Source organism: Hemicordylus capensis, chromosome 4 (genome assembly GCF_027244095.1).
Source record: "Hemicordylus capensis ecotype Gifberg chromosome 4, rHemCap1.1.pri, whole genome shotgun sequence".
Classification (NCBI taxonomy): domain Eukaryota; kingdom Metazoa; phylum Chordata; class Lepidosauria; order Squamata; family Cordylidae; genus Hemicordylus; species Hemicordylus capensis.
Window position 1 is genome coordinate 4,202,416 of NC_069660.1, and position 25,678 is coordinate 4,228,093.

Sequence of the window (25,678 nt, forward strand, 5' to 3'; positions counted from 1 at the left end):
CCATACATGTCCTTTGCTTTCAGATGGCAGCATGCTCTGCCCCCCCCCGCCCCCCTCACTTTCTGTCCAAGCAAGATCCTGCAGCAAGCCACCTCCCTGCACTCTGGCTGTCGGGGAGCCGGTGCTGCAGACCACCCCTCGCCTTCTGGATCTCTGCAAATCCTGCGCTGCAGAAGCAAGGACCAGCCAGCTGCCTCCTGCAAACGCAAGTCCCTCTCCCGATGAGTTTGCAGAAGGAGCGCCTGGTGCCTCCCCCCTGCCATTGCACCCCGCAGCTCCCAAGAGCTATTTTGCTCGCTGCCTCCTCAGCGTTGTCACCTAGCAGCGTTCCAGGCAGGGCAAGCCTGCTGTGCCAGCTCTTCCCTTGGCCCCCCCTCCGCCCTCAAAGCAGCTTGGACTTTGGAGCTGAGATGTGCCTTCCGCTTGCGCAAACGAGGGCTGTTCCCACCCACCGCACGTCGAACCTCCCCTCAGGGCTGTGCAGGTGCCTCTTGTGTTGCGGGGAGCTCTTGGCTCAGGATTTGGCCCCCCCTCTGATCCCTGTGCCTGGGGGTCGCATCCAGTCCTGACTGCTGGAACCTGCTGCCAAAGGAGATTATGTACCTGATTGTAGGTGTTGTCTTTCCTGGGAAACAGACCAGGCCAGTTTGAGGTAGAGCAGTGTTTTGGATAACCTCCAACCTTGAGTCCTAAAGCAGGATTTTTTGCACACATGTTCTCATGGTTCACAAATCTTGATGCCCTCCTTGTGAGCATGGCACAGCTTTGTCCGTGGAGAATGGGGTGTGTGTGTGTGTGTGTTATCCGTAGGACAAATATGGGTGAACAGATGTTTATTTTTACCAAGCGGTAACTGTACACATCACCAGGCACTCGTCTTGCCCTGAAGAATTTTGCCATACCTCAGATCTGACCAGGAATCTGGGGAAGCAGCCAGCTCTGGGGGCTGTGCATGTATGTGTATGTGCGCACACAACACATGTGTTCTGCCCCTGAGCTGTGAGCCCCACAAGGCTTTGCCTCACCATGGTGCTCCTATATAGGAGTGTCTCCACCTTGTGGTGGCCTGGCTCTGATCACTTCAGCCAGGACTGGGGGTTAGCACTGCTAAGAAGGGTGCTGTGGATTTCTAAGGGAGGAAGGGACCAGTGTTCCCTCTAAGGCGTGCACATGTGTGTGCACTCACACATTTTTTTGATGTCCACTCAATTCCTTTTAGATCCTGCTCAGGTTGAATCAGGAAGGCCCCACTCTGAATGCATGTGCACACACTGCCTTGATACTGCCGTCCAGAACAAAACTCATTCTGCACACAGATGGAATAAAAAAATTAGAGAGAACACTGGAAGGGACACAGCATGCAATTTGTATCTGTGTGCCAGTGTAGTGTAGTGATTTAGTGTGTTGGACAAAGACCTGGGGGAAATCCCACTCAGCCACATAAGAAAAGCCCTGCTGGATCAGGCCCAAGGAGGCCCATCTAGTCCGGCATCCTCTGTTTCACAAAGTGGCTCACCAGATGCCTCTGGGGAGCCCACAGGCAAGAGAGGAAGACATCAGTGTTCTCTCTAATTTTTTTCCATCTGTGTGCAGAATGAGTTTTGTTCTGGTATCTGGTATATTTTGTTCAGTATCAAGGCAGTGTATGCACACATGCATTCAGAGTGAGGCCTGAGCGGGATCTAAAATGAACTGGGGACATAAAAAAATGTCTGAGCATGCACACACACTCACGCTTTAGAGGGAACACTGGAGGCCATGCCCTCTCTCCTGCTGTTACTCTCCTGCAGCTGGTACTTAGAGGCATCCTGCCTTGGAGACTGGAGGTGGCCTTTAGCCCTCCGACTAGTAGCCGATGATAGACCTCTCCTCCATGAAGTTATCCAGACCCCTCTTAAAGCCATCCAGGTTGTGGGCTGTCACCACATCTCGTGGCAGAGAATTCCACAAGTTGATTATGCATTGTGTGAAAAAGTACTTCTGTTTGTTGGTCCTAGATTTCCTGGCAATCAGTTTCATGGGATGACCCCTGGTTCTAGGGTTATGTGAGAGGGAAAAGAATTTCTCTCTATCCACTTTCTCCACACCATGCATGATTTTATAGACCTCTGTCATGTCTCCCCACAGTCGCCTTTTTTCTAAACTAAATAGCCCCAGTTGTTGTATGTAGCCTTGCCTCATAAGGAAGGTGCTCTAGGCCCCTGATCATCTTGGTTGCCCTCTTCTGCACCTTTTATAATTCCACAATGTTCTTTTTTAGATGTGGTGACCAGAATTTTATGCAGTACTCCAGGTGCGGTCGCACCATAGTTTTGTATAAGGGCATTATAATATTAGCCGTTTTATTTTCTGTCCCTTTCCTAATGATCCCTATCATGGATTTGGCCTTTTTCACAGCTGCTGCACGTTGAGTCAACACTTTCAGTGAGCTGTCCACCACGACCCCAAGATCCCTCTCCTGGTCAGCCACCGAGAGCTCAGATCCCATCTGCGTATATGTGAAGTTGAGGGTTTTTTTGCCCCAATATGCATCACTTTACACTTGCCAACATTGAACCGCATTTGCCATGTTGTTGCCTACTTCCCCAGTTTGAAGAGATCCTTTTGGAGCTCCTCACAATCCGTTTTGGATTTCTCTACCCGAAAGAGTATCATCTGCAAATTTGGCCACCTCACTGCTACTTCTAGATCATTTATGAATAAATTAAAAAGCACCAGTCCCAGTACAGATCTCTGGGGGACCCCACTTCTTACTTCCCTCCATTGCGAAAACTCTCCATTTATCCCTACCCTCTATTTCCTGTCCTTCAACCAGTTACCAATCCACGCATGTACTTGTCTCCTTATCCCCTGACTGCTAAGTTTCCTCAGGAGTCTTTGATGAGGAACTTTGTCAAAAGCTTTTTGGAAGTCCAGGTATACTATGTCAACTGGATAATCTTTATCCACAAACCTGTTGACACTCTCAAAGAACTTCAAAAGGTTGGTGAAGCAAGATTTACCTTTGCAGAAGCCATGCTGATTCTTCCACAGCAGGGCCTATTCTATGTGCTTTACAAGTTTATCCTTGAGAATACTTTCCTTCAGTTTGCCTGGAGCAGACGTTAAGCCAGTTGGCCTGTAATTTCCAGGATCGCCCCTGGATCACTTTTTGTGATCAGTGTTACATTGACTACTTTCCAGTCCTCCAGTACAGACTGATTCTAGGGAAAAGTTATATATTTTTGCAAGGAGGCCGGCAATTTCACATTTGAGTAATTTAAGGACTCTTGTATGAATGCCTTCTGGTCCTGGTGATTTGCTATTTTTTTATTTTTCTAGACAGTTTAGAACATCATCTCTTGGTCACCTCTATCTGACTCAATCCTTTAGCCTCCGTCCCTGAGAAGACCAGTTCAGGAACAGGTATATGCTCAGTAGCCTCTGCCGTGAAGACAGATGCAAAGAACACATTTAGGTTCTCTTCAACCTCCATATCCTGCTTAATAATCCCTTTCACTCCCTCACTGTCTTAACGGTCTAATTGCCTCCCTGGCAGGTTTCCTGCTTCTGATGTATTGAAAGAAGTTTTTGTTATTCCCCTTGATGGTTTCAGCTAAATGTTCCTCAAACACTCTTTTCGCCTCCGTTATTGTCACCTTGCATTTCTTTTGCTAGAGTTTGTGTTCTTTTGTGTCCTACAAAGTTCACTGGGTGTCTTTCACTTAGTTCCCATCTCTCAGCTGAAGCTACCTCACAGGTTGTTATGAGGGTAAGAGGAAGTTAGCCTGTGTATCCTGCCCTGAGCCGTGGGCAAACCCCATACATGGCAATGAGATGGTGGAGCTGCTGCTGCCATGAGACAATACATCTTGGGAATGCTTCTGCCGGGTCTCAGTCTGCTGTGCTCCACATCTTGGAAGGCTCCCAAAAGTGGCGAGTCACACCCTTCAACCCACGTCTGAGGATGCACAAGTGGTGTTGCCGTGCCCAAGGTGGCTTCAGTGCTTGTAATGGCTGCATAAAGCCAGGTTGCCCAGACTGTGGTTCCCGAGAAGTCCTTGCTGTCATCCTGGATGCTGTTCTTTGGGCCACCCATGGGGCAGACAGGGCTTAACACCAGAGGAGGCCATCACTGCTTCACACGTCCTCCCACTAAAGAACCAGAGCTCTGGCTGTCTTTCAAGGAGGAGGCTGCAGGCCGGCCTAAGGACAGACTACAGCCCAATGAATGTAGTGGGACCCTAGTGACCCCCTTTTAAAGAGAAAAGCTACTTGGGGGTCTGTCTGGAGCAGGGCTGCATGGCACTGACCCTCCGGATGTGGTTGGACTACAACTCCTATTATTCTCAGCCACAGCGTCCAGTATTCAGGGATGCTGGGAGTTGTAGTCCAGCAATAGTGAGTACCCAGAATGTTGGGGGCAATATGCTAAATCATTGTAAACCACTTAGAGAGCTCCGGCTATAGAGCGGTATATAATGTAATATAAATTGCTATTGCTATTGCTAATAGCTGGAGGGCTGAAGTTGTACAGCCCTGATGTATAGCAAAGAAGTGGGTGCTTAACCCTTCTCTTGCTTGCTGCTCTTCATCTGCTGGGTGAGGACATCTCACGTGGGTTATCCTCCTCAACATGCTCCAGAGGGGCAAGACATATTTAAATTAGTTAGGAAGCCCCTAAGAGGCCCGGGAGGAGAGCCCCTCCCAGTTTAGTTTGTCCTGCAGAGCTCCAGAGCGAACAACGCTGCCTTGCTTCTATTCCACTCTTCCTGTATTCCTTTGCCTTCTCTTTACCAGCCTCCATACCTGGCTTCCCTTCCACTTACCTCCTTTACCACTACTACAAACAAACAAACAAACAAACAAACAAACTCCTCTCCCTCCCCGCAATCTTCCTCCTCTCCCTCCCCGCTCTCTTCCTCCTCTCCCTCCCCTCCTGCCGATGGAGCCTAAGAAATCGGGCATACTGCATGTGTTGATGCCTAAAGGGAAGCGATTGGCGGACTACGTTCAGCCCGGTAAGCCCCTTCACTACCGTGTGATGGTGCGCGCCGCCCCAAATGCCCTGCCATGGACCAACCAGTGTGTCTTCATTGGGTGTGATGGGGGGAAGTAAGGGCCATGATCCACTGCTAGTACATGGGGGTGGTCTCCTCCCGGCAATTCAGTGCACTAGGAAGCGCTACCATCCGACCTCCCCCCTTAACAAGCCTGTGAGCCCCAACCTCGTGGTCTTGGAGGAAGCCGTTCTCAGTGCCCTAGAAGTCTCGCGGCCAGAGCCACACTCAAAGAAACTGAGAAAGGACGCCGACGCACCCACCCCAAAGAGAGGGAAACAAACATGCGGGGAAGGGACGGGCGAGATGACCACGGGCTCCTCTCTATCAGCGAGCCCGGCTGGCTCCCTAGACTCTCTCAGGCAGGGAGAGATGCCTTCTCCTCGATCCATTGTGGAGGGCGTGGGTGGAGGAGCTTCAAACTCCACTCAAATGGTCCAGTTGGAGAGCGCACTAACAGGGCCAAACAATACCGACCAGCCCTCTTCAGCCCGACCCAGTGAGTCCAGGACCTTCTGAGCCAGTAGCCCTGGCGGACCAGTGCGTCCTCAACCCCCTACAGGCATCACCATTCCAGCCCCACCTCCCACCGGGGAGGTACCTGAGCCATGGCGTCTCTGGTTTTCCTCTTTATTGAACCAGACTCTTGAAAAACGCTGCCCTCATAGAAAGTGCGGCAAGCGCAGAGATCAGTCCTCTTCCACCACTTCTCAGGGCTCGGACTCCTCTGGGGCGTCCTCTGAGTCTTCTCCTAAAAGGAGGAAAAGGAATCACAAGCACAAACACTCCCGCAAGTCCAGGGGTAAGAAATACAAAAAGAACAAGCAACCCTCCTCTGAGCATTCATCCCTTTATTTTGGACTATGATTCTCCTGACCCTCACCCAGGCAGACTTATGGAACCCCTGCAACTACATGGGCCATCGACACCCCCCCCCCCCCCGCCGGAAGATCCCATTGGATCAGGGCAGAATCCCACGGAACCAGACCCAGAACTTGAGTCCTGTAAGGAGGGAGAATGGTCAGATGGCCAAAGCCCTCCTCCCATTCCCGCAGGCTTTTTCCATGAGAGGACTTTTCTAACTTATTTGTGAAAGCCTTTCAGACTCTGGGTTTGAATATTGAGGGCCTACAGGGTAATACCGCTTCCTCCAAGGAATCCCTGGTCCTACCCACCACATCTTCTCCGGATCTGTTGTTTCCACTACCCAAAACCTTTGCAGAAGTATTAAGACAGGAATGGCAAACTCTTGCGTGCAGAAGACTACTACACTGGCTAACAAACACTATGGTTTTGTCCCAACAGCAGTGACTTTATTTCAGTTACCTTCTGTCGACACTCACGTGGCCGCTCTCACATCTGGTGCCATCCTGCCCCGAGATGGAGAATTAGTCCTCAAGGACTGAAGAAGAACAACGAATGCATTTCATTGTCAATACGGGCCTCCATAGCAGCTTCTATCCTTTCCAGGGCATCACTTCTCTGGACGGACGAACTCCTTTAATCGCCGCCTCCGGATCCACCTAGACAGAGACAGATCCTATTAAAAACTCAAATGGCCCAAGCATTCATAGCGAATGCTACATTGGATGCCGTACTTTTGGGGGCACGCACCACGGCAAACAACGTTGTGGCCAGATGCACCTTATGACTTAAACATTTGCAGTTCGACACAGCTTCCCACTCCAACCTGTCCTCAGTTGCGTATACAGCCCATAAACTTTTCGGGGATGAAGCCTTACAGGACATCTTAGTGGAAATGAAGGATAAAAAGAAAGTGCTTCCTTCATCTACTCGCAAAGAGGACAAGTGACCTAATCGAAGATTCAATCAGCCCTTTCGGCCTTCATTTCGTCCCAGAGACAGGGACACAAGACCTCAGCACACCAGCTGGAACAGGCCTCGCTTCAACCCCAAGTCTACCACTACGAAACAACAATTTGGACAACAATCCAAGCCTCGACAATCCTCTTGACTCGCCGGGTGTGGGAGGCCGCCTGTCTTGCTTCTTCCACTCCTGGGAGGCCTCCATCTCCAACAAATGGGTCCTTGACACGATTCTTCACGGTTGCAAGATAGAGTTGATCTCCCGCCCCAAGGACACGACAGATTCCTGTCCACACCTCGTTCCAAATCTCACCAGAAACACATGGCCCAACAGCAAGCAGTCAACCATTCCATTTTCAGAACCAGTTCCTCCTCATCTCTCCAGAACCTGTTCCTCCTCATCAGCTCCGATGAGGCATTTACTCTATCTTGTTTACTGTGCCCCAAAAAGACGGCTCCTTTAGAGCCGTTTTGGACCTCAAATACCTCAACAAGAGGGTCAGATGCAGGAAATTCTGGATGGAAACACTCTGCTCCATAGCGGAAACCCTACATCATGGAGAACTTCTGGCATCTATCAACCTCACGGAGGCATATCTTCATGTTCCAGTCCACCAACACTCCCATCGCTGCCTCCATGTCTCTTACCAGGGACGCCACTACCAGTACACAGCGCTGCCATTCAGCCTCAAAGATCTTTTACCAAAGTGATGGCCTCCCTGGTGGCCCACCTCTGACTGCAAAAGGTCAGACTCTTTTCTTATCTAGATGCTCTCCTCATACAATCCAGAGAGTAAGCAATACAAGATGTAAACACCACCCTTGCCACATTATCTTCTAATGGGTTGAGTGGCCAAGAGCCACCTGACTCCCTCCACGCAACTCCAACACCTAGGGGTGGTCATAGACACACTACAAGACAGGCTCTTCCTCCCAGAGGAGAGATAAGACAAGATAATGACCTTCGCCCGGTCCGTACTGTCTCTCAGGAAGATATCGGTCATGACCCTAGCACAACTATTGGGTCTCATGATGTCCACTTTGGAAGCTCTCTGCTGGGCACGCTTCCACCTCCGCCCCCTACAGTGTTTCCTCCTAGCTTATCAACGAGACAGCACAGAAGCATCACACAAGGGTCATTCTACCTCCACCAATCAAGGAATCTCTGCATTGGTGGATAGAGCCTTCCTGGATCCCCCCAGGATAATTGTCATGACAGACGCCAGCCTCCACGGCTGGGGAGCCCATTGTCTTTCTCACTCAGCACAAGGCACTTGGACTCTGCAGGAGAAACGACACAGCATGAACTGGCTGGAACTGAGAGCCATATGCTTAGCACTTAGGGCCTTCAAGAAACGGGTACCAATCAACGATGTTCTAATAAGCGTGGACAACATGACAGCAAAGGCCCATGTAAATCGCCAGGGAGAGACCTGACCCCACTTCCTCCACCAGGAATCGGTTCTGCTAATGCATTGGTTGGAGACGCACCTGTCCTCCATCATAGCACATCACGTCAGCGGCTCCCTCAACACTCAAGCAGACTGGCTGAGTCGCCAAGAGTTACACCCAGCAGAATGGAAACTCCACCCTCAGACCTTCCATCTCCCCACCAGAACCTTGGGTCGCCCATCGGTGGACCTCTTCGTGACTCTCCGCAACACGAAACTACCTCGTTTCTTTCCGTGCCAACAGGCAGAAGGGGTGGATGCCATGTCAGCTCCTTGGCCACGGGAACTACTGTACGCCTTCCCACTGGTCCTGCTCCTCAGCAGACTCCTACGCCGCATCCGACTGATGGGAGCACAGGTGATCCTAGTGGCTCCCTACTGGGCTTGTCGCCCATGGTTCACAGAAATTCTTCACATGGCAATGGATGGTCCGTGGTTCCTCCCACCAAGAAGCGGTCTTCTTAGCCAAGGTCCAGTCCTCCATCACGACCCGGCCTGGTTCAGGCTTGCCGCCTGGCGACTGGATGCAACATTCTCGGCCGCCTAGGATACGACAGGCGAGTCTTAGATACGCTCTTGGCATCCAGAAGGGCGTCCACCAACCGCATCTATCAATCTAGCTGGCGCATCTTTCATCGATGGTGCAGGCAATGCAAACTGTCAGCAATAGCATGCGGCCTTCCTGAACTTCTACTGTTCCTCCAAGACGGTTTGGACAAGGGCCTTAGCTCAAACACGGTCAAGAGACATGCAGCAGCTCTGGGATCACTTCTCTCACCTTTCAAATAGAAAGGCCTGACCTCTCACCCACACTTGAAGCGCTTCCTGAGAGGGACCACTCTATCATCACCTTCGGTAGTTCACAGGTTCTGCTTTTGGGACCTCCACAAGGTCCTCAGGGTACTACATACAGCTCCATTTAAACCATTGCACTCTCCATCTGTCTGCATTCTGTCCATGAAGCTAGCCTTTCTGATATCACATCTGCCAGGCGAGTTTATGAGCTGAGATCCCTGCATCTTCTCTTCAAATTCGGTCACTCTGATTCCGGACCCCTTGGTCCTACCTAAGGTGGCTTCTGTATTCCACAGATCTCAGAACCTAGTTCTACCCTGCTTTTGTCCTAACCCCTCTCATCCAAGAGAGAAAGAGTGGCACAAGCTAGACATCCGCTGATGCCTGAAAACCTACCTGTCTCGGACCTCTTCATTCCGTTCCACGGAAGCATTGTTCATGTCGTTCCTACCATCCACAGTGGAACAACAGGTCTCGATGTCTACTCTGTCCAGATGGATCAAGGCTTGTATTTCCCTGGCCTATGAAGTCCAACACCTTTCTACTCCTCTGAGGCTTACAGCTCGCTCCACTTGCTCGGCGGTCTTCTCCCCGAACACTCCCTTGGAAGATACCTGCAGAGCAGCAACGTGGTCATCTCCATCCACCTTTATGAGGCATTACAAGTTAGACCTGATGCACTCATTTCAGGCTGCCTTCAGCAGGCATGTACATCAACACGTTCTTCCTCCCCAGTAGCCAGGTCTCCATCCCTCCCAGGGTCTTGTTAGCTGCGGCATGTCCCACGTGACATGTCCTCACCCAGCAGCTGAGAAGGGAGCATTGGTCACTCACCGTGAAGGCTGCTTCTTGCTGTTGGTGTTGAGGACCTCTCAACCCACCCGGGGCATCCTCAGCTACTGGTCTGTACCTTGTTACCTGTGTTTCGATACTAACTGTACCGGTTATGAAATTTCTCTCTCCTTTCTAGAAGCTTGGCTTGACTATCTAAACTGGGAGGGGCTATCCTCCTGGGCCTCTTAAAGGCTTCCTAACTAATTTAAGTATGTTCTGCCCGTCTGGAGCTTGCTGGGGAGGATAACTCACATGAGATGTCCTCAACACCAGCAGCAAGAAGAAGCCTTCACAGTAAGTGACCAGTGCTTGTTTTTCCACTCCAAACCTGCCCTTCCTCAGCCACTTCTCCCCCGAGCAGATTCCCAACGCATGTCTGCACAGGCAAGCACACGTTTGGAGCCTCACAAGAAAGAAATCCACTTCTGTTGGTGTGGGGTTGGGGTGAGGGAAATATTAAGCAACTTCCCTCTGCCCGCCACCTGTTTTTTGTGTTTTTTTTTTGCTGTTGGTGGCTCCCTTCCCAAAGGAGGAGTTGTCTGCCTCTCTTCATTGTTGTTGTTTTAAAAAAGGCCCTCAGGGTTCTGTTACACTAAACTGGTCCCTCTCACAATATTAGTATTTGAGGTCATGCAGTGAAATGTATTATCTGCAAGTTCAGAACAGACCAACGGAGGTCCTTTATAGAATGCATAATTAGTTCATGGGATTTGTTAACATGGAATGTGGTGATGGGTATGGGCTTCGAGGTAGCATTAAAGAGGATTGAATATAATCATTGAGGTCTGTTAAAGCTATGAGACGTGACGCTTAAATGGAACCTGCATGTTTAGAGCCAGTCTATCTCTGAATTCCAGTTTTAAGGGACAGATATCAGAGGGAGGGTTGTGGCTTTCATGTCTTGCTTATAGGGTTCTGGAAGGCATCTGGCTGTACCCTCTACTGCAAACCAGGAGGGCTGTTCTTAATTGTCACTCCTGCTCTTGAATGTAGGAATCAGTGCCTTGTTAACTGGAGATAGTGGAGTTTCTTGCTTTATGAGGATGGCTGAAGGAAGAGTCTGTGTGTGTGTGCGTGCGCACATAGGAGGGATGGGTTCAAGTCCCAGTAGCCCAGAATGAGCCCCAGTAAGGCTGCCTCCTAGACTTGTTTGTATTCAGCTCTGGGCACCGTAGTGCAAGGCAGTGTTCTCTTTAATTTTTTTCATCTGTGTGCAGAATGAGTTTTGTTCGGGGTGGCAGTATCAAGGCAGTGTGTGAGCATGTGCATTCAGAATGGGGCTTTTCTGATTCAACCTGAGCGGGATCTAAAATTAACTGAGCGGAAATCCAAAAACTTGTGAGTGGCGCACAGGCGCATGTTAGAGGGAACACTGATGCAAGGATTATTATTATTATTATTATTATTATTATTATTATTATTATTACATTTATATCCCGCTCTTCCTCCAAGGATTCCAGAGCAGTGTACTACATACTTGAGTTTCTCTTTCACAACAACTCTGTGACGTTGATTAGGTGGAGAGAGAAGTGACTGGCCCAGAGTCACCCAGCAAGTCTCATGGCTGAATGGGGATTTGAACTCGGGTCTCCCCAGTCCTAGTCCAGCACTCTAACCACTACACCACGCTGGCTCTCAACACCTAATTCTCCAACTTAATATATTATGCACATTTGCACAAAATAAGAAATATGAGCTAGTTATTCAGTTTAGCTGAGCCAGATAGTGGATGCGTATTGTGTGCGAATGTACTATAATTAAGTACTAGCTGACCCCACACAGACCATCTGTGCGCTCTTTGGGGCCGACTGTTTCCCCCTCCCTCTCCCTCCTGCCCCAGTCTCTCCTCTCTCCCCCCTCTCTCCAGCCCCACGCTCTCTTGCCCTCCCCCTTCTTTTCCTCCCCCCAACCACGTGCACAGAGCCTCACCAGGCAGCGGGCGGCCAAAAAGGGTGCCACCGCCGTTCCTCCCCCCGGGCGGTGAATGGGGAAGCCCCGCTGCCCCTTTCCCTCCCGCCAACGGCCTCCCTTCCGTTCCCCCCCCCACCTGAACAGAGTCTCACCAGGTGGCCAAAAAGGGCCCCGCCGCCACCTTCCTCTTCCAGGGAGGCAAACAGGGAAGCCCCGCCCCCCGTTCCCCTTCCACCCTGGCCTCCAACGGGTGCTGGGGCTGTGCCCCGCCACCCGTTTCCCTCTCGCCCCAGGCTGCAGCAGGTGCGGAGGCTTTGCCCCCACCACCCATTCCCCACTCACCCCCACCGGCGTTGCCAGAGCCAGTCCATCCCACTGCCTCCCAGCACCTCCCAGCCCAGGCCACGGCTGCACCAGTTGCGACCGCGGCCAGGCTAGGCCTGCTGCCGCCACCTCACAGCAGCCGGGCCAACCAGTGCTCAGCCAATCAGGCACCTCTGCCGGCCAATCAGGTGCTCGGCCAATCAGGCACCTCTGCTGGCCAACTGGAGCTCAGCCAGTCAGGTGCCTCCTTCACCGGCACGCATAGCCTTGCCACATCCCCATGCATGGCTGGCTAAGAGAATTAATTAGAAAGATTTTGGGAATTCCCACATTGCCAAATCAGAACAACCAGATCCTGGACTGAAAACAGTAATCCATCTGAAATGTATCGTTCTGGTACTAAAATCTGGGAGCCCCTAGAACCTAAGAAGAGCCCTGCTGGATCAGGCCCAAGGAGGCCCATCTAGTCCAGCATCCTGTTTCCCACAGTGGCCCACCAGATGCCGCTGGAAGCCACAGGCAGGAGGAGTTGAAAGGGGCAGGCCCTCCCTCCTGCTGCTGTGACTCCCCTGCAACTGCTGCTCAGAGGCATCCTGCCTTGGAGGCTGGAGGTGGCCTACAGCCCTCGGACTAGTAGCCATTGATAGACCTCCCCTGATGGGTTTTATCTGGGAATAGGAATGAGCAGTGGACATGTCACATTTATTCCTTATCCTCACCTCTCCCACCAACCTTGTTTTAAATGTACTTTAAAGCTCATTGGGGCTGGGAACTGACATTATTCATGCTACTCTGTAAAGGTCCAAACAGCCCATTGAAGGACACAAAAGCCCGCTGCCTGCTGCGTGTAAGCAGTTTGCTGAGTTTCTTGGTTGTCCTCCTTGTATCTTAGAAGTACTAATTGTTTTCTTTGAATCTGTTTATCGCCTCCTTAAGGAGGGAGGCTTACAATAGTCTTGTAGGGCCAGCAGCAGCCTTGAGCCATGAATGAGGACAGCTGCAAAGCTGATTGCATATTTAGCACTAGCTGGTCGTGTGTGTGTGTGTGTGTGTGGTTTAAAAAAAACCCAACAAACCGTAATATTCAAAGGTTCGTACTTTGAGCTCCCTACTTTTTTAGAGAGGTAAAAGATGATCCAAGAAAACTGTCAGGTAAGGCATATGTCTTACTTTCACAGGACTATATGCAAGTCAGCTGGCATATTTGCTTTATATCCATGTTGCACGCACCAAGGAAACTCATATGTGACTATTCAGGAGCTATGAAGGTCCTTCTTCTGTGTGTGTGCGTGTGTATGTGTGCACGCGCGTGCACACACACACACACACATTCATTGTGCGCTTCACAATTGAAGTCCTGCATATTACCCTCCTGGAGGGTGAGTTAATCAAGTGGAGCTTTCTCCAGCTTGGAGACACAGTAACAGGAAAGGCATGGACAAATGCTAAAGACGAGAGAGTCTCTGAGCATGTGCAAAGACTTCTTAATAGAAGCAGTAGCGTGCACACCCTCCAGTCTGGCCCGGGCCCTGAAGCAAGGGGCCCCCTCTAATGCCATTAGGCCCTCCAGACCCTGGAATTATCTAGCTGCAGCCCGTCTGTATAGCGATACGAGAAACATGTGTGATAGTGATGGCAGGTCCTGCTAGATCAGGGTCTGCCCATGCTTTGCAAGAGATTGGCAAGGGTTTCGGATGCCTACTTGTTTTTGCAGTCTCCCCTATTATTGCTGCTGTAATGAAAGAAGCTTGGAGAAAAAACGGAAGTGGGTTTTTGGGTGAATGGGTGTCGGAATTCAGTTCTGATACCAAAAACAAATTCTTAGGCTGAGCATGTGCTCAGAGGCCCCCGTTCTCTAGTCCTAATTGTCGCCAAGTGTCGACACTGACTTGGTGGCAATCAGTCAGTCAATCTCCCCCGTTTGTCACTGTTTTGCGGCTTGTTGATGGACCTAGTGAAAAATAAAGCAGGTCTTACAGTTCTGAAGTCTGTCCCCTGCTGCTGTACAGTGATAGCCAGCAGATTAATGCTTCATTAATTAATCTAGAGAAACCAGCACACCGTGGTTCCGTGCAGTAGAGAATGTGGCTTAAGACCCCACCCCACTCCCCTCAGTGAGCATTCCTGGAAAGGGTGGGGAGAGTCTGCCCCACTCTTGAGCCACCTTGACTGTGTCTTCGAAGGAAGAGGGGTCGGTGCATAAGAGTTCCCGGCAGGCTCTTTCCTCCTCCCCTGCCCCCCCCCCGCCCATGACACCGGAGTTCCTTGTGATTCTGATCAGGCTGCATGTGAAGGCAGCTCCCAGGGGAAAAGGGGACAGCAGGAGACCATCTCCCCCCCCCCCCCCCGGCCACTGAGGGTGAACTGTTGAGCCGGGCTGGATCAGCCAGGGCTGCCACTGCCCCCCCCCCCCGCCCCCCGGGCACTTTCCAAGCTCTAGATACTAATCCACGGAGGAGGAGGAGACAGGGCCAAGGAGTGAGGAGGAGGAGCTCAGGTCCCAAGGCAGCCCTTGCCGCCGCTGCCGCCTCCCATTGGCCTGCAGGGAGGCCGGTCATTGGCTTGGCCACACACAAGGAGAGGCTCTGTTGCTGTGGAGAGGATGCCTGGGCTCCCCGTGCAGCTCGTGCCTCCTCCTCCGCCACGGCCAGAAATAATTCCCCTTAATCTTACCGAGAGGCGTCATTGGATAAGGCCGGGAGCCTCCCTCCAGGAAGGAGCTGAGCAGGGGAAGGACCGCCTCCTCCAAGGACCGTCAGCCTGGCTCTTCCAACTCCAGCTCCCCCTCCTTCCCTGGGGGAGGCCGGCCGGCTGGCCCCCGCCCTGTTGCGGTGACTGGGGGAGGGATCCCATTCCCAGCAGATCTAGGCAGGCTCCGGGCACAAAGGGGATGTGGGTGCCGATGGACGGGCGGGAGCAGCCACGAGAGCAGAAAGAGAGTGTGCCAGACCTCCTCCGCGGACTGCCACGGCTCGTGGTCCGGCTGCCTCCTTCGCAAAGGGATGAGGCCAGGTTGGAGCGTGCACTGAAGCTCCTGGCCCAGGAGGGGTTGGAGCCTGCGACTCTTGGGCCTCCAGGCCATACTGGCTCTCTTTCGTCTGCCCTGCATAGGCAAAATAAACATGCATACGTAGACACGCATGGGTCCTGGCCTCCTCACCCTCTGTTGGAATGTGGCTCGTATCCCTGCGAAGCAGCCTCTGGGTTTAAGGGAGGGGGGGCTTCTCCTCCCTGGGCCAGTCCCAGAGATGCACTCGGGCAGCTTTAGAGCTTGGACCTAAAGGCCTTTGGAGCCCCCCCCCCACACACACACACACTTGTGCGCACACACACGCCCTACAGAGGAGAGCTGGTCTTGTGGTAGCGAGCAGGACTTGTCCCCTTAGCTAAGCAGGGTCTGCCCTGGTTGCATATGAATGGGAGACTTGATGTGTGAGCAGCACTGTAAGATATTCCCCTCAGGGGATGAAGCCGCTCTGGGAAGAGCATCTCAGTTCCAAGTCCCCTCCCTGGCAGCATTTCCGAGATCGGGCTGAGAGAGATTCCTGCCTGCAACCTTGGAGAAGCCGCTGCCAGTCTGTGAAGACAATACTGAGCTAGACCGACCAGTGGTCTGACTCAGTATATGGCCGCTTCCGCTGTTCCACGTTCCTATGTACACCATGCTTGGATCTCGAGAGCATTGAGGTGGGGGAGTCACAGCTTCCTGGGCCCCCTGAGACGGGAGGAACTTGGGCAGCACCTTCACACTCAGGCCCACCTGCGAGAGGTCATTCCACTGCAGTCGTCATGGTGGCTTTAGGGCCAGTCTGCTTCCCTGAGGCTGAAATGAGATCAACCCTGGGAGGAGGGTCTCTCAGTGCAGAATTTGGGCAAGGGGTGTCTTCTTTGGAGGGTTTGGAGAGCATCATTTAGAAGCAATCCGTCCCATACAGCAAGCCGCTGTGATCTTTCCCCTCTGCACTCGGGCGTAACGTCGTCTCTCTAACCCGCTTGTGACCACAGGAGAAAAAAGGGATGACGGGTGGGGTCAGCAGCTGGTCTGTTCTGCCTTGTTTGTTTTAGGGGAGGTGCTGCAGCGCAGGGGGCTAGCATGTAGGTTTTGTCCCCGATATCTCCAGGCAGGCCTGGAAAAGACCCTGCCTGAGACCCTGGAGAGGTGCTGCCAGCCAGTGTCAGGAGTGCAGAGCCCGATGGACCCACCTGTGCCGTTTGACTGAGGGCAGCTTCCTCTGTCCCCCAGAGGGATTAAGAACATAAGGAACATAGGAAGGTACCACATACTGAGTCAGAAACATTGGTCTATCTGGCTGAGTATTGTGTACCCAGGCTGGCAGCGGCTTCTCCCATGCTGCAGGCACGAATCTCTCAGCCCCCCATCTCGGAGATGCTGCCAGGGAGGGGGCTTGGAACAGCCCTGCTGGATCAGGCCCAAGAAGGCCTCTCTCGTCCAGCACCCCGTTTCACACAGTGGCCCACCAGATGCCTCCAAGAAGCCCACAGGCAGGGCATGAGCGCGTGCTCGGCCCAGATGAGTTATCTCTTAAATCACACCAGAGCCAATCTTTTGTAGGGGTCAGAGGGTTGGACTAGGACCGGAGTGACCCGAGTTCAAATCCCCATTGATTCAGCCATGAAACTCACTGGGTGACTGGGCCAGTCACTTGTCTCTCAGCCTAACCTACCTTGCAGGGTTGTTGGTGAGGATAAACATTAACCATGTACACCACTTTGGGCTCCTGGGAGGGAGAGTGGGATATGCATGCAACAGACAAACTCTCCGTCCAGGTATCGAAACGGAGGATTCTCCTCCTGGCTGAGGGTGAGATGGGGATTCTCATCCACAAGAGGGGCTCCTCCAGCCTGTCCAGTGTGCAGTGCAAAGGCATGGCTCTCTGCATGTGCCCGCTGGGCAAAGGTGTGGGGGGGGGCTGTTGCTGAGCTGGAGAGCAATGGGGGGGCCCACACAGGATTGGGCCCCTGGGGCAGAAGGCAGGAATAGCCTGGAGTGGACGTCTGCCGGTAGCTGGGCCTCCTGGCCTGCCCGGCCCTCCGAGTGGGGACGGAAGGGCCCCTCAAGGCAGCCCTTCTGCAGCCCCTCTGTCGGCTGGGGGTGGGGAGGGGGAGCAGCAGCACTTCCCCCCCCCGCCCGCCCCCCACCTCGCTCCCCTCGGGGGGGGGGCAAGGGCACGAGGCTTTCTCCACCAGCCGCCGCCTGACCCCAATTGTCCTGCCACCTGGGCGAGGAAGCAGACTGCAGGAAGTGGGGGGGGGGCGGCAGCAGGGGGGCACCATCTGCAGGCCCTTTGTCTGGCACCCAGCTCACAGTTTGCACAGGAAGCCACTTTCGGCAAAAGCGCCCTTCGCCCTTTCCCCTCTCCCCGCCCAGCACCTCATGAAACTCCAGGATTGACTGTGGAGCCAGGAGGGGGGGGGGAGGGCCACGGGAAGGCGTGTGTGTCGAAACGTCTCCTCCCGCTCTGTGTGTGTGTGTGTGTGTGTGTGTGTGGTGGGGGGGGGGGGCTAGTGGTCTGTGCACACAAAAGGGGCTCCTTCCTGGCCTTGGGCTGGGGCTGCTGGAGCAGCCGGGCGCAGGGTGCCCGAGTGCAGGGCTAGCAGCAGGTCTCTTCCTCGGCGGCCGCCCAGGAATGCCTCCCAGCTGCTGCACGCATGCCACAGGCTGAGACCGTGGGGGGGGGGAGGAGGAGAGGGGGGAGGCCCCGGCTGGCCTTGAGGAGGTGTGGGGTGTGGGTCCAAGGTGGGCCTCGGGGAAGAGCCCTCCTTGGTTGGGTGGTGCCCCAAGATCCAGGCGAGGGGGAGGCAGCTCAGGCTTGCTGAGGGGCTGCCCCATGGCGGGAGGGGCATGCAAGGAGGCTGCGCCAGCTGCACACGCACACCCCCCCAGCCCCTGCGCTATTGTGCGCGCAGGGAGGACCTGCTCTGTGTGATGGATGCCAGGGATGCAACCCATGTGTCTGCGCGGGGGAGTGTGTGGGGAGGTAAGGCCGAGCATGTAGGCGGTCACCATGGGAACCAGGGGAGTAGCAGCGCCTGGCAGTGGGAGGGGGGAGGGGGTGTCTCCAGAGGCTGGGAGAGGAAGCCCTGCAGGTAGCTGGAGGCCAGGGAGGGCCCGCGGAGGCCCTGGCCGGGTGCCGCTTGCTGCAGACCAGGAGCCGAGCGCCCGGCCCAGGACCACGCAAGGGAGGTTCCGTCTAAAGGTGTGGGTGGCTCTCCTGGCCTCTTGGCCCGCCTGCCCGCCCCTGCCCGCCCCTGCCCGCGTTCCCCTGGCAGCCGCACCCTCTGGGGGCCTGGCCTTCCTGCCAAGCCTTGGTGGCAGGAGGTTCGTCCAGGGCCACTCTCTGCCGCCCTCTCAGACGCCCCTCCACCGTGGCAGAAGCAGAAGTTCCAGCAAGGAGCAGAGTGAGACCTGAGAGGCACCAAGCAGCGGTGGCTGCGAAGCAGAAGAGACAGCCCGCCGTGTGCTTGGAAGACTGTTCCCCTTCCTGTGGGGGGTGGGCACATGGCCTTTGTCTCGCTTCCGTCTCTGGCCAAGCAGGCTTTGCAGGTTTCTTGAAGCCACACAACCCCCCGCCAAGCCTGCTTCCCAGATGCAAAAGTGGGCTGAACTGCGACGCCTCTTGTGCTGCCTTCAGCTCGTCTTCTCTCCCTCTGCCTCCGTGTCTTTGCCAGGAGAGCAGCTACTGCAGGGAGCCATACGCGGGGCCCCCACCAAAGGACGTGCACGGAAGAGGCGTGGAGGCAGCAGGGGGTGCTGCTTTAAGAGCGGAGGAGAGTGCCCCCTCTGTACCTACCTCCCCCCCCCCGTTGCTCCCATTGTCCGGCTATGACCGGAAGTTTCCAGCATGTCGGAGACTTCCGGTCACATCTGGGCAACGGGGCAGCAGGGAGGTACGCTGCCACACCAATGGGCTTGGATTAAAGCGGACGCCAGCAGGGGGAAAGCGGCGGGAGGGGTAAGCGCACCCTCCCCCCCACTCTTAAGGTTAGACACCCCCCACCGTTGAACCAGCAGAACCACCAGTTCTTTGAACCAGTTTGTAGGCCCATAAAGGACCTCTGAACCGGTTCCGTGCACATCCCTACCTGGGGGGCGTCTGCCTCTCCTCCAAAGTGTCCTCTCTTATAATCCCATGCAATCCCACCCCCCATCTTTGCTTGAAAACCGGTGGGGAATTCCTCCGCCACAGTGCCCCGGCCCCCTATGTGACAGACCCAGGAAAGCGGACCACCAGTTGGCGCTCGCGTGGAGCCCTTGAGGGCAGCCTCCCGCCCCTGTGACCCCCACATTGGTGGCACAGCCTTGTGCACAGTTTGCTGTCTGTCATCTTTACAACGGACTTGTCAGGAAGGCCAGAGTTGCCATCCTGAGTTTGCAGCTCGGGTGGGGCGGGGCGGGGGGTGGGGTGGGGTGTTGGATGCCGAGAGGAGAGGGGCTTGTTGCCAGTGGGTGAGTTTGTGGTTGGCTTAGTGGAGCAGCCGCTGGCGGGGAGTTGCACACATTCACTGGGTCCAACCAGGCATTACTTTAGGCCAGGGCTGCACAACTCAAATGCCCTCGTGGGCCAGAACCATCCACAACTTGTCATGCAGGGGCCAAGGTCAATTTTAAGCACATCATTACATTAACATTATTATTAGTTACTTGTGGATCTATTCCCCCGTCAGTGGACCCAAGAATACTGACCAGAAAATAGGTCCTGTATCTGCTCAATCAGTGGGGCCCGTGGAGTGCAAGCCAGCCCAAAATAAATGCCAACTCCTCTCCTCTCCCTAAATTGTCATTGCTTTCAGGCTGCAATCCTAGGCATGCTTGCATGGGAGTAAAGCTCACTGGGTACACCATGGAACATAATTCTGAGAAAACATGCGCAGGACTAGTCCCTGTGGGCCAAATCTGTCCCCCGGGCCTTATGTTGTGTAGGCCTGCTTTAGGCACATGCTTTGCAAATGGCCAGTTTAAAAAACAACCACCACCTTAAATCGCAGCTAGATTGATCCTCCTTGCCTGCAGAGGAGGACCATAGTGAGGAGGAGGGGCCTTCACCCTGCCATGGCCAAGTCCAGTCCAGTCGCCCCTTGCCAACCACGAGGGGATCCGTTCTGGCAAAACCTTGCCTTTGGCAAATTCCCAGTTGGCCAGCAAGTGAAATAAGTGAGAATCAGGCGGTTCGGGGAATGGCAGTCACCAAAAGATGGAAAAATAAGAAAATAAAGATGATTTGCCAAAAATCACCTGGAGTACCTTAAAATCACCAAGAATAAGCAAGAGGAGTGAGCAAATTGAACCTCTGGAAAATTTTGAAACCCCCCCCTCAATTGCTCAAAGGCACTTTTGAACCCACCCACCCCCCAAACACTCAAAATCACTTTAAATTGTGAGGGGTTGGCAGGGTCAGCAAGAGGAATAAGTGGATTTGAACCTCTGGAGCCCCCAAAGTTGTGGGAAAACCCCCAATCGCGAAGAATAATCTCGCCAAATCGCGGATACTTGGGTCGCGGTTGGCAGGACTGGCCACAATTCCCCAGTCGCGGATATTCAGAGCCGCTGTTGGGGAAACTGCCGTGGGCGAGGGGTGACTGGAGGGGCTTGTCCCCACAGGAGGTGCAGCTGCCTCTGCTTCCCAGCCGCGCGGGTTGCTCTCTCTCGCCCCCCCTTGCTTGTGAGTTGGGCTGCCTGCAGGCCGGCCATTAGTTAGGAAGAGCTGTGTGGTTAACCACGCAGCTGTACCTGATGAATGGCCAGCCTGCAGGCAGCCCAGCTCTCAGGCAAGGGTGGGAGAGTGAGAAGTGGCTCAGACTGCCTCCTCTCCCAGCCTCCCCCCATCCGGCTCGTCGGGATGGGCTGCTAGCAGTCAGGTCTGTGCCTAAAGTACTGTCTGCTTTGGCCCCGAGCGGCTGCACTTCTTCCGCGCCTTCTTCCGTCTGCCCTGGTTGTCGTCCACTCTAAGCCCTCCGCGGACACCTGCTTCCGGCAGGGCTGGCCGGCTTTGGCTGTGCGTTTCCTCTCAGGGCCGCAGAATGGAGCACGGCCCGGTCTTCGGCCGCGTGGAGCTTCTGCTGGGTGTGCTTTGGGGTGACCAGGATTCCTTTTTGCAGACGACTCCTCCTCGGAGAGCTGCAGCGGGAACGGCTCCTCCACCCTGAACCCGTCCACTTCCAGCAGCACTCAGGGGGATGCTGCCTACCCGGAGATGAACGGGAATGGAGCCCCTGCCCCCATGGACTTCAGTGCCTCGTCGGAGGACCAGCCCATCAACCTGTGTGACAAGCTGGCCCCTGCCCACGTCGCCCCCGCCTACCAGTCGGACGGCTGCAGCGCTGACGGCCTGCGGAGCCGGGCGAAGTACGCAGCCAAAAGCACAGCGGAGGTGTGTCTGCGGAGGGGGAGCTGCGGCCGGGAGGGAGGGGGCTGTAGCCGGGCCCCTGTGCCAAGTGCCCAGGGGCGGGGGCTGAGCGAGGGGAGAGGCTGGGGGGAGCCCAAGGCCAGGGGGACAGTGCAGAGAGGGAGGAGGAGGAGGAGGAGATGCCCTGTGAGCCCCCAACCCCAGGACATGCCCTGCCCATCCCGCCCTGCCCATTGGCTTGGAGACCAGGAAGGGGAGCGGAATTCGCACGGCCTTTGGCTCTCCTGCAGCAAATGGTCTCTGGGGGGTGCCCCCTGTTGTGGACGGACAGCAAGCGGTGGCACAAGTTGGATGACAGACTTGTCCACAGTTGCTGCCTCAAAAGGGTCAGTTAGGTGGGTGGCTGTAGGCCCTCAGGAAGATGGTGGGCATTGGCCTGTGCCTGACAGTGGCACTAAAACAGAGAGACGCCCCCACGTGGGCCTTTATTCTGTGGTGCAAGCACAAGAGAGCACATGGGTTGGATGTGGGTCTTCCAGTGCTAGTGAGGGAGGCTGATGGGGAGAGGGTGCAGGCAGGAATCCAGGGGCTTCTTCGGAGAGACAGGAGTGGGATGGGGCTGCCCACAGTGGCTTCCAGTCCACCCTCAAGCATGGCAGGAATGGTCCGCTGGTGCCCAAGAGAGCTTCTCCAAGGGACCCCTCTCTTGCTGCCCCATCTCTGCAGGAGAGCCCAGCCAAGAGTCCCTCTAGTGCAGCATCCTGCTTCCCACAGTGGTCAGGGATGCCTCTGGGAAGCAGCCCAGAATCAGGGCAGGGAGGCCATCGCCCTTTCCCCCGGTTGCTTCTCCGCAGCTGGCATTCCGAGGCCGACTGCTCTTGCCAGGAATGCCCTTGCAGCTCTCGGGCAGGATCTCTTCGTCTCTTTGTAGTGTGCACATGGCCAAAGGCCCTGGGAGGCTCCAGAAGGGGGTGCCTCTTCTCCTCAGCTGGTCGAACGTCTCTGCTGAGGACTGACAGCATGGGTGGGGAGGGAGGAATGATGAGGAGCGCTCTCTCCAGGGCACCAGCAGCAAGGCTGGCGAAGGGAGCTCTGCTCAGGTGGGGGGACGGTGCAGAGGGCTGACTCCCCATCTCCTCCCTCAGTCCCCTCCGTACAGCTCAGGCAGTTACGACTCTGTCAAGACCGAGGTCAGCGGCTGTCCTGAAGACCTGACGGTCGGCAGAGCCCCTGCTGCTGATGACGACGACGACGACCACGATGACCACGAGGACAATGACAAGATGAACGACTCGGAAGGGATGGACCCAGAGCGGCTCAAGGCCTTCAATGTATGCGTGCCAAGCCTGTCGGGTGGGCTTGGGGAGCCTCTCTGGGGTGGGAGGGTGACTTCATTGGCATCCCTTCCCCTTATTCGTTCTTTCTTATTTCTGCAGATGTTTGTTCGCCTATTTGTGGATGAGAACCTGGACCGCATGGTTCCCATCTCCAAACAGCCCAAAGAGAAGATCCAGGCCATCATTGAGTCCTGTAGCAGGCAGTTCCCTGAGTTCCAGGAACGGGCTCGCAAACGCATCCGCACTTACCTCAAGTCCTGCCGCCGCATGAAGAAGAACGGCATGGAGATGGTGGGTTTCCCCTGCCGCTGCGCTGCTGGTCTCCTGGCCCTGGCCCTCTCCTCCCACCTCCTCCCTCCAGCATAGCTGGGAGCCTTCTCCCGGCACCTACCCTGCCCACGCAGTGGCCGCATCCAGGGGTCATTTTCCTCCCCTCTGTCCGTGCTCGCACACTCCTGCCTTCCCACACTTTGAACTGCCGCTTGCTCTAGGCTGGACAGCGCGGCAAACTCTGGGTTGAGCAATCCCTCAAGCCTGGCCTGCAGTCCTCAGCTTGAAGGGACGACTCAGCCCCCTGGTGGGGGCATCATGGCACCCTCATAAGAACATAAGAACAACCTTGCTGCTGGATCAGGCCCAAGGAGGCCCATCTAGTCCAGCATCCTGTTTCGCACAGTGGCCCACCAGATGCTGCTGGAAGCCACAGGCAGGAGTTGAGGGCGTGCCCTCTCTCCTGCCATTACTTCCCTGCAACTGGTACTCAAGAGGCATCCCACCTTTGAGGCTGGAGGTGGCCCACAGCCCTCCGACTAGTAGCCATTGATAGACCTCTCCTCCATGAAGTCATCCATAAGAACGTAACCCTCGAGAGTGTACCGTCCAGCTGGGCATGTCAGGGGAGAGGGGGAGCGCACATGCCAATCTCCATCCCAGTCCTCAGAACCATGCTTTGGCGGGCTGGAGAGCAGGAGCCACAGACTGCAGGGCGGGGGTGGAAATCTAGCCCTGGCCTCTCAGGGATCCAAATCCAATTCTCTGTCTGCTGGGCGTAAAGAGACTCTCCATGGCCTTCCTCACTGATCCTGCTGTGCAAACCACCCCACCCTCTGGCAGGGATGAATGGTTTCCTTCACGCCATTGGCGCCTCGGCCCTCCTCGTAAGCCTGCCAAGGTTCCACTCCTGGGCGGGCGGTTCTTCTTTGTGGTCTCGGCACCCACATCAGTGGGATCTAAGCTGGTGCAAAGCAGTTATCAAAAAGAGCCTAGTGCTCCAGCCAGGGCAGTTTGGGCGCCTGCCTCACCCTCTTCCCCTGTCAGAGGGAGAGAGGGGTGTGTGTGTGTGTGCGTGCGTGTGCGCCCCTTGAGGCGTGGCTGGCTGCTCGTGCTCAGCCCTCCTCAAACTGCTGGGCCTGGTGCTGCTCCTGCAAAGAGCCTCCTGAGGGAAACCTCACCCTCATAGCTTTAGCTGGGAAAAACAAACACGCACACAGACAGACACCTCCGGTTTTCTCACTTTCTTCTCCAGTCCTCTATCGGTGTTTTTCTTGCTATTAAGAAGAAAAGATCAAGAAAACTTTAGACGGATGACTTAGCAGCTTCCACGGTGTGTGCAATGCGCGCCTCAGTAGAGGCTTGGTGGTGTGAGCACACTCTTCCGAGCAGTGTGTTCCCCGCCTCACAGGGTTGACTCCTGTATCTCTGCCTGGGTTTCACTCAGCCAGGCCACATGATTTGCCTCGTAGAGATGCTTCTCTCCACTTGAGGAGATGTCTCCCTCCAGACAGAGCTGGTGCTCCGTGGCCATCTTCTAGGCCCACTTTTCATTATTCCTGTTGCCATGACTCACTGTGCCATGACCCTCGCTCTCCCTGGCCTGAATGGGAGTCTGACTGGGAGGAATGGAGTCACCAGTCCCGCTCCCTTAGGAGCCCAAGGTCCTCTGAACTGCCTCTGGCGCTTTGGAACAGCCCCTTGGCTCTTGGCGCCCAGGGCAAGCCTTGCAGCCCACCTGTGTGTGGCTTCACCAGTGTCTCCCTGCTCAGTCCATAGCCCCTGCTCTGCCCAGGTTGCCGGCTTCCGGCCCGGCTTCACAGACATGCTGCAGCATCCGTGGCTGCTTTATCATCCCAGTCACCCTCGCCGTGCTCTCTGTACGGCCTGAAACAGTCGAGGCTTTGGGGCAGCGGGGAGCCAACCCCTCCCACTTCTGAGACCATCGCAAATGTGCACAAGGGCCAACCTGCGGACTGCATTTCCCCCTTTACGTGTCCCTTCCCGGATTCGATGTTGGTGGCTGCTTCCCTGGAAAGAGTGCTCTCCACCCTGCCCTGACAGGTAAAGAAGGGAGGGTGCTTGACTCCTTCAGGTGTGAAGCTCATGCCCTGGCAGCTCTGTCCACCTGCATTTCAAATTATGAGACTTGTATGGCCAGTTACTATTTTTGTGGAAACACTAGTCTCTGCTTCTCCAGAGTCTTCTGGAAAATCACAGGTCCAGAGCAGATGTGAGGCTTGCTGCTGTCCCATTCCTGTGGCTGCACAGAGACCACAAAGAAGCAGCAGCAGCAGCAGCAGCAGAGTTGCTGTCCCGCTGTGACTGCAGTTCTCTGAGTGATCACCCAGCCTTCCCCTCTGCTAGTGTCTTCATTCTTTCTTACCTGTCAGCAGTTAGAAGGAACTGAGCAGGGCTGCAGGCCACATCCTACAAGGCTTGTGCAGCAGCTACACCTTTGGGAGAGGAGGGTCTTGCTGTCACCAAACAATTGGCTAGAGCTCTAGGATTGCTTGAGAGTTGCT

General features: G+C 54.9%; 1 protein-coding gene and 1 long non-coding RNA gene across 18 annotated transcripts in view; one reads left to right on the forward strand and one right to left on the reverse strand.

Moving 5' to 3' along the window:
• Positions 1-25,678, forward strand: part of NOL4L (nucleolar protein 4 like) — a 180,219-nt gene that overhangs the window by 145,797 nt on the left and 8,744 nt on the right. For all 17 annotated transcript variants that reach the window (XM_053244813.1, XM_053244814.1, XM_053244821.1 and 14 more), the window contains 3 exons: positions 21,299-21,570; positions 22,692-22,877; positions 22,983-23,174. In XM_053244813.1, coding sequence (XP_053100788.1) covers positions 21,299-21,570; positions 22,692-22,877; positions 22,983-23,174 — 650 coding nt within the window. The remainder of the gene's footprint in view (positions 1-21,298; positions 21,571-22,691; positions 22,878-22,982; positions 23,175-25,678) is intronic.
• On the reverse strand, positions 5,546-12,307 carry LOC128322817 (uncharacterized). Its single transcript, XR_008306016.1, has 4 exons — positions 12,200-12,307; positions 9,509-9,726; positions 6,366-6,562; positions 5,546-5,790 (listed from the first exon to the last, which is right to left on the reverse strand). It is a non-coding gene; the product is annotated as an uncharacterized LOC128322817 (long non-coding RNA).